General features: G+C 41.0%; 1 protein-coding gene across 1 annotated transcript in view; it reads right to left on the bottom strand.

Moving 5' to 3' along the window:
- LOC137424913 (A disintegrin and metalloproteinase with thrombospondin motifs 9) overlaps nt 1-13,159 on the bottom strand; it is a 218,665-nt gene that overhangs the window by 1,298 nt on the left and 204,208 nt on the right. The window contains exon 28 of the mRNA XM_078776082.1: nt 1-710. This exon is cut by the window's left edge and continues 1,298 nt beyond it. Within this exon, the coding sequence (XP_078632208.1) occupies nt 525-710 (186 nt within the window). The 3' untranslated portion in view covers nt 1-524. The remainder of the gene's footprint in view (nt 711-13,159) is intronic.

Here is a 13,159-nt window from a genome sequence, read left to right as displayed (position 1 = left end):
TCTGACTATATCGTTTCCGTTCATCATACTGCCCGAGCCTATTTTTCTCCCAATATTCTTTTATTTAAAGTAATATTTCTGAATCTTTCCTTCATCTCTCAGCAATCTTGCTTCCATTTCATTCATTGTTTCAATCACATTTGAAGAAAACTGAAATTTCTGCCTGTAATGCTGTAATCATGGCTTTAGCACCTTAAAACGATTAAACACAATATAAAATAAAAAAACAGAAACAGAAAAAAAAAATCAGAAAAAAATGAAATCCATTTGTGATATGATATAATAACATCATCCATGCAGAAAAGTTCCATTACATGGATCTATCTTCTCGTGATCACTTCCTCAAACAGCAGTCTTTAATGAGGAAAGTGTACCTGTGTGGATGACATCTTCTCCTGTTGCTGATGTCTCAGTACCTTTTGGGAAACATTTATTGACTCCCTGAAAGAATGTAGCTGAACATAGACATGGCATGTGTCAATGGCTTGCAGTCCTTTCCTCCTTGTGTAGAAAATGAGGAGTTGTTATGGCCTCCAAGAGGGCCAGAATGAATGGGCATGTGGCGATCTGGAGCAGGGGTGAGAGATGCACCGCTTCAGATTAGGAGGTCGCTCCAGGACCTCGCAACTCTGGTCGGGCAGTTGCATACCACTTGGCAGCTGGCATACAACCATACGTGATCTTAACCCTCCTCCGCAACTCTTAGAGCACTGCGGCACACAGAGTGAATGCAAAAAAGTCAAGACAGAGTTCAGCTCGAAAAACGTATTCCATTCTTATTGTCTCTTTACTATAGGGTATATAAAATCGAGATATTTGAAAGACAACAGAGAATGGAGACACAGCACGGAAATTGCAAAGCAGTGGGGAATGAGAAGACATTTGATGTACCAAAGAATCAAACAAATATCTCAATGGGAAGAAGGAAAACTACAGGTAGATATGAGCAGCAGATATAAGCAGTATTGGTGAGGAAGGAGCCCCCCCCCCCCCCCCCCACAGACATCAGGGATGAGACATGTATACTCTCACCCATCCATACACAAAATACCAGCAAGTCCTGCAATATCCCTGTCCACCTCCATCTACTCTTTTGCTGCCACTACCTTTCCAGCGAGACCATTTCACTTAACTACTCTTACTGAAAGACCCTGGCTTTAATGTCACAACTCTCGTCTTCTTTACTCTCAGGCTGTGGCTCCTGGTCCTATCGGTGTCTATTCTGCTGAAAAGCTCTTTCACATTTATATTGTCTTTACCCTTCATTATCTAAAATATCTCGATAAAATCCACTCGTAATTACCTCTTTTTTAATGTATAAAGTCTCCTTCAGCTGCTCCTCATAGCTTAGTCTAACTAACCAATCTAGTAACCCGATGCTGAATCCTCTCCATGGCAGCTATATGTCCTTCCTCAGATGTGTTGACCAAACTGAATACGATATTCAAGATGAGGCCTCACTAAATTCCAGTAAAGTGTTCGCAATCTACCTCTTTTGATTTATAATATATCCCTCTATGAATACAACCTAAAACCTTATTAGCTCGACCTATGGCACTGCGCTGTCTGCCTGGAATTTTACTGTCTGCTTACTCTCCGTATATCCATTACCACCGCTAGATCCTTCTCCTGTGTGACACACTCTAAGACTACCCTTTCCATCATGTAAATTCTATTTTCATTATTCTTACCCATCCCGAGTACCTTTCCTTTTTCTGTTAAATTGCATCTGCCAATATTTTGCCCAATATATTAAAGTATGAAGACTTCAATGAATCCGATCACCCTCCTCTCTGCTATCTACCTTACCTCCAAGCTTTGTGTCATTTTGCAAGCTGAGGAAGCCGACTCATAACCCTACTATACCCAAAAATTCAGAATTCATTATGAACTAGCCGAAACCCGTGGAACATCCACAGAAGGGAGGATGTGGTGTATGGATAGAGTGTACCATTATGGTTTGCATAGGGGATTTGCTTGTCCGAGTAAGAGTTAGGAAGAAAGATGAGAATGAAGAGTGCGTATATGAACAACGTATTTATTGCAATCTACTTAAATGACAATGCTTCGATATACTTTTGAAAAATGAATGGATTCGTAATAGGAATCGGCATAGCACCACTCTGGCCACACTGGCGCAGTGGTATGTGTCAATGGAAAGGAACAGCAGTAGAACCATAGACTTTAAAAAAATGAACGGATTAGTAAATCGACTGGAATTAGCCCCATACTGGCGCATTGGTAAGCGTCAATGTCAAGGCAGAGCAGTAGGAATATAATACAATGAATGCAGTATCAGAGGTTGAAATTATTTTAAAACTTCTGGATAAACAATGTTTGGGGTAATAATCAAGCCTCTGACGACTCCTTGCGTACTCGTATTATCAACCTTGATATACACATCTTTGAACGACTGTGCTCTTGAACATGCCACACGGAATGTTTAGAAATTATGGTAAACCCACCTGATGAGGTTAGCGTACACCGCGATCGACGACACCGGCACAAATGCATGCTCAGGATTGTCCACTCAGTGGATGGCTTGCTGTCGCCTCCGACTGTCCAATCAGCGGACGGCTTGCTTCGCCTTTACCCAGCAGACGCCAATAACATGGCGTCGTATCGGCAGTTAATCGGATGCTTTTGGGCCCCAACGTCGGCTAATTCAGATTTTTCGAGTATGGCTGTACGTGATAAACAAAGTGCACGGTTCGTAGATCGTAAATCCATTAGTGCCGTGGGCATCGGGTCACTGGGTGCGGCGTAAAAGGGATAACAAAGTCGAGTCCTTATGCTATTATTATATAGAAATGATAATGGTCCCAGTCCTGATGCCTAAGGTAGCCTACAACTTATATCCTCTCAGCCAGACATCATCCCACTCACAGCCACTCTTTGCTTCCTATCTCTAAGCTAGTTTCCAATCCAGTTATCTACCTGCCAGCCACTCTAAAAAGCCCTCACATTGGCTATAAACCTCATATGTGGTACATTAATCCAATGTCTTCTCAAAGTCTACATCCAGTACATCAACTGCTACTTCCCTCATCTACCCAATCAGAAACAGCTTCATAGAACTCCAATACATTTGTAAACATGATTTCCCTTTAGTAAAACTTTGCTGAGTACCTTTAATTAGTTTGGATTTATCAAATGGTTCCCTATATCCATTCTTTAATTAACATCTCCAACATTTTCTCGACAACCGAAGTTAAACTGCTCACCTCCACTCATTCGTCCCTCTTTTTCTCCGCTTATGGAACCAACTTGCACATTCTCTTGAATCTCATTCATTCTTCCAGATCTTCAAGACAGCTGTTCAACACCATCTCAGATCATGCCCCATCCAAAACCATGATCTTTTCTACTCTCGTTAACACACCTGCCCACCCACCCCAAGCCCACATCTTTCCAAATTTCCAGTTTTTCATTTCTTGAGAGCTTCCTTCTGTATCCATCTTGTCCACCCCATCCCCTAACCCTCATTCCTTCCCATGTTACATTTGCTACTCTCCAATCCTCCAGTACCAGAACTGTCCCGACTCCAATGAGCTGTTAAATATGTCTGCTATCCCCACACTTATCTGCTCGGTCACCTCCCTGAATACTCTTGGATGCATATTATCGGGTCCTGGAGCTTCATCATCGTTTAATTTTTCTATCTGTTTCTTCACTTCCTCTACTCCGACTTGGATTTTTTTGAAAAGCCAGATTGTGGCACCCCCTCTAATTTTCTCCTTCTTATCACACCCATGCATATTGTAGCCTTAAAATCCTCTACTCCTGCTTGGTTTTCTTCTAAAAGCACTTGCTCATCCTCAAGATAGATATTCTCAACTATTAGCAGTTCCTCTGATTGTTCCTGTGAAAATGTAAAAGCAAAAAAAGCGATTTAATAAACCTGCTATGTCACGCTCATCATCGACCAATCTCTCCTGCTGTCCTCAATGGGCCCACACTCCTCTTAACCCTTTCTTTACCTTTTATATAATGAAAAATGTCTTGTTGTTACGGTATCTAATATATAATTCTAACCGTGGTGTCTGTGTGTGCGTTCGTCTGTCTACCGTTTACAGGAGCCGCTTCCCACACTGCGTTTGAAAAGCTGCGCATGCAGGCAGAACTCAACATTGAACTGGAATAAGATACCAAATGAGATAATTTTTCAAATATAAATACAACATGGAATCACAGTTTGTTTAACATAATATACGACCTTAGGATTATCACAAAGTTGAACATTTAAATTTGTTCTCGAAAAGAAATTCCCCAGTGAGTGGATTAAAATAATTAAATAAAAGGATTTCTGAAACATATTGGAAACCAAAACCCAGCTGTAGTGAGCTAGGACCAACAGCAGGAGGCCCAGTAGGCCATCAGCTGAAAGCTATTCACTGCAGAGCTATGGACATCTCTCTGTCTCTCTTTCTCTTTCTCTCTCTCTCTCTCTCCCTCTCTCTCTCAAGCAAAGCGAGAAGGAAAACAAATGAGGGAAAGAAGTAAAAAAGGAACAAGACCTACAAAAATGGGATGGGGTGTTGGGAGACATGATGGTGTAGTATGGAGTTCAAGTGAAATAAAATGGGGGGATACAGAAATGGGACGAATGACGAAAACTGGATAGTACAGGAAAAATGGATAAAACGAGCCTTAAAAGATAAAAACATACTGAAACATACTTAATAGACAAGTCCCACACTGTGTGCGCATGTTTATATGTAACATTACAGTGCATTGTGAGGCAGAGAAAGACACACACAGCAAGCAGTGTGTATATATATATGAGACAGTAAAGAACTAAGCGACAAGCACCTGTCTGCAATGAAAGAGCAGCAGAAGCAGTGCATCAGCTATCTCATTTAGTGGTGGCAACAAAACAACGCATGGCTCACAATGACAACGGAGTACTGCGAAGTTTGGATAACTTTTTGTGAAACCAGAGTTAAAATATTGTAGCGACAATTTGGTCCGATTTGTAAATTGCACTATCAGCTTCGCAGATTCTGCAAATCCTCATTGCAATTTCCTATGTAATGGGTTCCAGAGGTGAAGGTTCATGGCAAGGAGAGGATTAAGGACCCTCGGGTTGAAAAGGAAACTCATGAGCGCTGCTCCCTTCCAAGTTCAAAACGAGAGGAAAAATATGTTGGCAGTTCGTTAGTAGCTGCTGACTCAGCATTCCCATTGTGCGTCGTTAACGGAATGAAGATGTATTATAGGTTTATCTGGCACACTTATGAATCGCACATTTCCCCTTTCCTCTCGAACAACTTCAAATGAGTTAATATGTAACCTTCTCACCCCTGCTTGTACCGACCACCACATTCAAACGATTACCAAGAATAATGAGGCTTTTGGCCTTTTCTTGTATATTTTGGAAGTCGATATCCACTTGCAGTTCCTTTGATTAACTTGTAGATATCCACTTGCATTTGAAAATCTTAAACCAAATACGCTTGTTAAAAAAGTTTCCTGGCTCTATACAGTGCATTCAGAAAGTATTCAGACCCCTTCACTTTTTTCACATTTTGTTATGATGCAGCCTTATGCTGAAATCGTTTAAATTCACTTTTTTCCTCATCAATCTATACTCAATACCCCATAATGACAAAGAGAAAACAGGATTTACAAAGTTTTGCAAATTTATTAAAAAGAAAAAACTGAAATATCACATTGACATAAGTATTCATACCCTGTGCTATGACACTTGAAACTTAGCTCAGGTGCCTCCCATTTCTCTTGATCATCTTTGAGATGTTTCTACACCTTGGTTGGAGTCCACCTGTGGTAAATTCAATTGATTGGACATGATTTGGAAAGGCACAACAACAACAACAACAACATGCATTTTAAGGCCATTTTCCCTGCTAGAGCGGGGGTTAGCCTTGGAAAGGCACACACCTGTCTATATAAGGTCTCACAGCTGACAATGCATATAAGAGCAAAAACCAAGCCATGAGGTCAAAGGAAATGCCTGCAGAGCTCAGAGACAGGATTGTGTCGAGGCACAGATCTGGGGAAGCCTACAAAAAAATTCTGCTGCATTGAAGGTTCCCAAGAGCACAGTGGCCTCCATAATTCTTAAATGGAAGAAGTTTGGAACAACCAGGACTCTTCCTAGAGCTCGCCGCCCGGCCAAACTGAGCAATCAGGGGAGAAGGGGCTTGGTAAGAGAGGTGACCAAGAACCTGATGGTCACTCTGGCTGAGCTCCAGAGATCCTGTGTCGAGATGGGAGAAACTTCCAAAAGGACAACCATCACTGCAACATTCCACCGATCTGGGCTTTATAGCAGAGTGGCCAGACGGAAGTCTCTCCTCAGTGAAAGACACATGAAAGCCCGCTTGGAGTTTGCAAAAAAGCACCAAAAGGACTCTGTGGAAATATCTCTCAGACTGTGAGAAACAAGATTCTGTGGTCTGATGAAACCAAGATTGAACTGTTTGGCCGCAATGAGCATGGAGAAAAGAAAGAAAATCAGAGAATTGTCTGAGGAGGTCAGACACAAGATTGTAGCCAAGCATGGACAATCTCAAGGCTACAAGTCCATCTCCAGGGACCTTGATGTTCCTGTATCCAGAGACCTTGATGTTCCTGTGTCGCATTGTTATCAGGAAGTTTGAGGCCCATGGCACTGGAGCCAACCTCCCTGGACGTGACCACAAGAGAAAACTTGATCGAAGATTGCAGCGAAGGATTGTTCGAAGGGTGAAGAAAGCACCTCGATCAACTGCCAAACAGACTCAAGCTGACCTTCAGACACAAGGTACGACAGTTACAAATCGCACCATCCGTTGCCAACTCAATAAAAGGGGGTTCTATAGTAGGAAACCCAGGACGACACCATTGCTGAGAGAGAGAGACATAAGAATGCCAAACTGGAGTTTGCCAAAACACACCTGAACAAGCCAAAATCTTTCTGGGAGAATGTCCTGTGGACAGATGAGACAAAATTAGAGCTTTTTGGTAATGCACATAATCTCTATGTTTACAGAAAACAAAATGAAGCCTTCAAAGAAAAGATCACCTTCCCTACAGTCAAACATGGAGGAGGTTCAGTGATATTTTGGTGTTGCTGTGCTGCCTCTGGCACTGGGTGCCTTGAATGTGTGCATGGCATCATGAAATCAGGAGATTACCAAGGCATTTGGTTGGAGCGCAATGTTGAACCCAGTGTCAGAAAGCTGGGTCTCCATTGAAGGTCATGGGTCTTGCAGTAGGACAGTGACCCCAAACACACTTCAAAAAGCACCCAGGAATGGTTCAAGACAAAATGCTGGTCTGTACTGAAGTGGCCCACAATGCGTCCAGATCTAAATCCCATTGAACACCTGTGGGGAGATCTGAAAACAGCAGTTGGGAGAAGGCACCCATCAAGTCTGGGAGAACTGGAGTAGTTTGCACAAGAAGAGTGGGCCAAACTGCCAGTAGAGAGGTGTAGGAAGCTCATTCATGGCTATAGGAAGCGCTAGACTGCAGTTATTTTGTCCAAAAGCCGTGCTCCCAAATATTAAGTCTCGGGTGTCAATAATTTTGTCAATGCCATTTCTTTTTATTTATTTATTTAAAAGGATACATTAAGTTCTGAATCAAAAACAAAGGTTCTGTAATATTAACAGTGAAATAAAGAATTGTGGAGACCAAATACTTTTGTAAATTTAAACTTATATTTAGAGAAAATTGTGAGTTATTTGAAAAAAGTGCAAGGGTGCAATGTTTTTGCCCAAGAAGGCATGGTGGTCTAATTTTTTCAAGCACTGATTTGTTTGCTCTTATTACAGTTAATTTATCTTTTGTCTCCAACACCACATTTCAAAACTGTCAATCTTCTTCCTTTCTTTCTTTTTCACATCCAAGTCTCATCTGTAAATACCAGAGCATTCACCGGCCGCCTCTTAGTTTGTTTCATCACATCTTTGTCTTTTCAGATCTTTGTCAATCCCGACATTACTACTCTCTCCAACGCTAACCATGCCATATATTTATTTTTCCTCCACATTCTCCACTCACTTAAATCTTAGAACCCAGGAAAATGAAACTTTCCACTATTTCCACATGATAGTCTCCAAATCTGAAGACATCGATCTTCTCAGTTGCCAAAATTTTAATCTTTTTATGCCTCCGCTGACAAAGTCACTGGAGGCATTATGTTTTCGGGTTGTCCGTCCGTTCGTCGGTCCGTCCGTATGGGCTAAACCTCGTTTTTCTCAGCAACCATATATCCGATTGAGACAAAACTTTCAGAGTAGGAGTGACACCATGCAGAATGTTTTTATGATATTTGTGATGTCATAGGTCACGTGGTATGGCAGCCATATTGGATTAAAAGTGAGTAATTAAAAAATTATTTATCTGAAACCGCTGAATGGAAAAATTTTAAACTTGGCACATTGTCAAATACTACCAATGGGGAACAAAAGCATGATAATGATGACATCATAGGTGAAGTGGTATACCAGCCAAAAATGTTTATTTAACAAAATTCCCTTCTCTGAAACTGCTTCACCGATCGATGTGAAACCTGTCATGGCTGGTGAAAATGTGATACTTGAAAACAGCTGAAGGGACTTAAATCAAACTTTTCTATTTTTAGTACAGTGAACGAGGGCATTGACCCGTTGTGGGACTATGCGGAGGCATATTGGCGACACAGTCGCATTGTTGTAGTTTAGGTTTAAATACAGACAAACCTTTTTAATTTCCCTCTTCACTGCCTGCAGCAGTTTCATCTAGTGCTCTTTACTTTCTGCCAATAGCGTGGTATCGTCAGCATACCTTAGATTGGTGATACGTCGTCCTCCAATCCAGATTCTATCCTCTATGTCATCCAAGTTTGATTTCCTCATGATGCACTCACTATACAGATTGAAGAAGTAAGGGGAGAGATGGTACCCCTGTCTGACCTCTTTTTCAATTCCAAACTATTCTGTCTCTCCAAACTCTCGTTCTTATTGTGTTTTATTGTTTAGTGTACCTGGGCTTCTTAGGTAGACATGTTAAGTGCTCCAACATCCCCACTTCTCTCAGCATAATCCACATCAATGCATGATCAACACAATCGAAGGCTTTACTATAACCTATAAAACGGAGATCGACCTTCCTTTGATATTCCCTTTTGTTTTCCATGATCCACCTCAAATTTGCGATTTGACCTTTAGTATCTCTACCTTTTCTGAAGCCTGTTTCCTCAATGGGTCCATTATCCATTAATAAAGTCTCCTATTCTGTATTGAGTGATCTTTCATAATAATGTGCTGGCATGTGAAATCAAGGCAATGGTTCAGTGATTTGAACATTCTCTTGGATCCTCTTTCTTTGGCAATGGTATGTAGACTAATGCTTCCACCTTTAAGGCCAAACAATCCAGTTCCAGACGTGTGTACAGATAGCTGTTAAATTTTTGATATGTTCCTCCCCAATCACCTTAAAGAGTTATATTGGAATTTCATCGGCACCTGGTGCTTTTTCATTTGCCAGCTCTTCTGGGGCTCCACATAACTTCACATTCTATCACTATTGGTTCTTGCTCATATTCTCTTTATTTGAAGGTTTCAATCATATTGTTATCTCGTTTCTATAGTTTCAGTATCGTCCTTCCATCTTTCTTTCACCTGTTTTTCTTCTATCACATATTTTCATGTTCTACTCTTAAGGACCCCAATCCTAAACCTTCTTGTGGTGCTTCTGATCTTTTAAAAAGATCTCGTTTTTCACGCTCTGTTGTCACTTTATATCTCTATGCGTGCCTGTTTGAAATTATTTTTTTGTCTTTCCTAGGTTGTCCTTGGAAGTCAGCATTTACCTGCTTAATGTCCTCTCATGATGTGCATTTTTTCTTTTCTTCTGTCTGCAATCCAGTATTATGGTTTCCATCTCTCTTCTTCTGTCTGCAGTATTTATTGACTCTTCTGACAGCCATCGAGTCTTCTTCTTTCTGCTTGCTCTTTGGATGTTGTTTTTGGCCTCTTCTTTCACAATGTTCAATCTCTTGTAACAATACATCTGGTATTCTGTCAACCAATTCCAGCTCTGCAAAACGTTTTTTTAAATCTTTATTCCATACCAGCAAAAATACCTGGTGTTGCTGGGTAACAATGAGTTAAATAAAAAACAAAAAAAAACTGCAGAGGAGAACGACAGCCTCGCTTAAATAAATGCATATATACACTTAGTTATAAGAATCGCTAGATACGGTAAATTTTGTCAGATTTCACTCCAGATTGGGACATTTATTTAGTCTACAGGATCCAATCCTCATATCCGAATCCAGATTTTGATGATATGCTTCAATTATGTAATGATCATTGATCGAGTTTCCAAGGCAAGACACATTTGAATAGGCCGAAACAAAATGGCGGCTTAAGAACCCAGCAAGTAAAAGTGGGCTGACCAAGATTGCGGGCTGCCATATTGGTAAGGCTTTTCGGGTTTTTTCTTATGAGCACCTCGTAAATCATCTTCAAAAAGGGTGTTATAAAACACACAAACACCCTGTTGTGATCATTGCAATCTGTTGGAGACCCAGGTGTATGCATGCAAAGTTTGGGGCCGCTAGGTTTCATTGTTTTGGAGTTATGGAGGAGACAGACAGATGGACATTGCCTTTTATTATTATAGATTGTTTATATGTGTTTTCCAGATCATATCTGGTCAGTGTTTTTGATTCTTTTTCATCCTTCTGAATTTGACTCGTAGTTTTGCCATAAAGAGTTCATGATTGGTCCCACAGTTTGTGCCTGGCAGATCATTGTATCTGTTCGCAAGTATCTACTACCAACCCTAGATCCTTCTCCTGTGTGACCCACTCTAAAACTGTCCCTTCAATGATGTAATCTCTATTTTCATTGTTCTTACCTATCCCCAGCACCTTGCATTTATTTTTGCATCTGTTTGCATCTGTTTGCATTTGCCTCTTTTGCCCAATCTACAATGAAAGTATCTCGTACTTTCCTGAATATGAGGACCCTCACCCCCACCCCGACCCGACCCCCTCTTTGCTATCTACCTTACCTCCAAGCCTCGTGTCATCTGCAAATTTAGAAAACTAACTCGTAATCACACTAAAATCATTGATTTAAATTATGAATAATAATAGTCGTAGTATTGTACTGATCCCTGATGTACTGACCACTTACATCCTCCGAGCAAGATATCCTCTCACAGCCACTCTTTGCTTCCTATCACAAAGCCAGTTTCCAATCCAGTTAGTTACCTGACCACCCACTCCACAAGCCCTCACCTTGGCTAACGACCTCCGATGTGATACCTTATCAAATGCCTTCTGAAAGTCTAGATATACTATGTCCACTGTTATTCCCTCATCCACCCAATCAAACTGCTTCATAAAACTTCAAAACATTTGTTAAACATGATCTCCCTTTGGTAAATCCGTGCTGACTACCTTGAATTAGTTTGAAATTATATAAAAGATTTAATCTCATCTGGTCCCTAATTAATGTGTCCAACATCTTCCCCACAACTGAAGTCGAACTCACAGGTCTAGAGTTCCATAATGCCTCTCTGGGTCCTTTCTTAAATAACAATGTTACATTTGTTACTTAAATTACGATCATCAATAAATCTTACTATAATTCACCAAATGTCCGTCCGTCTGTCTGTCTGTTTGAAGGTACTGTAAAAACTGCTGAACCGATCGCAACGATATTTTGGGTGGGTAATCCTGGGATCTCCAGGAGTAAAATAGGCTATTTAGTTTTCCCAATATCAGCTTTAGTCTGCAGCATTCTCAGGTTTGGATTCCCGCATAACATTCACGTTCGCATAACGTTCATTGTTCTCATTGTGATGATGTTGTTTTCCCGCGTGCCGCACAAACGGCTGCACCGATCGCTGCACAGCTGCTCCGATCGAACTCGGTGACCTCGGACAAAGACCTTTTATAAGGACACAGATTGAATCCCTGCTTGAGAGATTTCCATCCCCCTCGCTGCCATCACGGCCGTCTCTCCAACTTACAATCCCATGAGATATGCGGAAAGGACGACCCAAAACCAATATAAACATAATTCGTATATAAACATCATTAAAAGTATAATAAACGCTGTCTCCATCGATCTTGCCAAGGCCATAACAGCCGTAACATTTAATCTCTACATGAGAGAATTCCACATAGCTATTTGGGCGGTGAATACGCTAACAGATTGCTGTCTCCATCGATCTTGCTAAGGCCGTAACAGCTATCGGCTCAAAATCCTTTTAACTGTTGATTTTGGTGCAGTTACACGTATCGGGAATTTGGTACACGTATCGGGAGTACATACGACATAGCGATTGTGAATACTATTATCGATCACGATTCACGATCACGATCATCACGATCATAGTGTATCGATCACGATTTGAAACACGATGGAATAATATTTACCGATATGAACAGTGATGTGGCTTTTATTGAAATTCTAAAGATACTGTTTAGATTTTGATGATTTGCGTGTGATATGATTCAACGGATGTTTATATGAATCGTTTAAAATAAAAAAAACCCTTCAATTTCTGATATTTTGCCTTTTCATTTGGGCTCCCCAACTGAAGCCTCGCCCGTAGGGCGGGTACCGTTGCCAGTTACAATTAATTGTGCTTTCTATTATTGTTTGTACAGTACCAAAAGGGGATTTAGTGCGCGATGGCAGCTCCTTAAGATTTGAACAATTTAACAACTTTTCTCCCGCCTCTGGAACAAACTCCCTCACTCCCTTCAATCCCACTCCTCCCTCCAGGTCTTTAAAACAGCTGTTCACCACCATATCTTATCTTCCCCCATCCAAAACCTTGATCTTTTCTACCCCCGTTAATTCACCCCAGATCCACTTTTTTGAAATACCAACTTCTTTCCTTGAAGTCCTAGTAGTGTCCATGCGTTTTTTTTACCTCTCCCACCCCCCCCCCCCTTCTCATGCCTCCTCCCCCCAAGCCCTCCCCCTCCCACAGATCTCCCAATGTCCCTGCTCTCCATCTTATTCTCCCGCTCCCTTTTTCATATGTTTTACGTGTCAGTTTGTCTTTTTTGTTATCAATGTTAGCTCTTACACGAGCCTCGATCTTGTATGCAATAAAAAAAACAAAAAAACAACAACAACAAAACTTCAATGTTTGCATCAATATTTAACAGGAATTCCGAGATTAAAGGCTTCCTGTTACA

The sequence above is a fragment of the Myxine glutinosa genome, chromosome 4 (genome assembly GCF_964187855.1).
Source record: "Myxine glutinosa chromosome 4, kmMyxGlut1.1, whole genome shotgun sequence".
In the NCBI taxonomy this organism is placed as follows: Eukaryota; Metazoa; Chordata; class Myxini; order Myxiniformes; family Myxinidae; genus Myxine; species Myxine glutinosa.
This window is presented reverse-complemented; position numbering and strand designations above follow the sequence as displayed.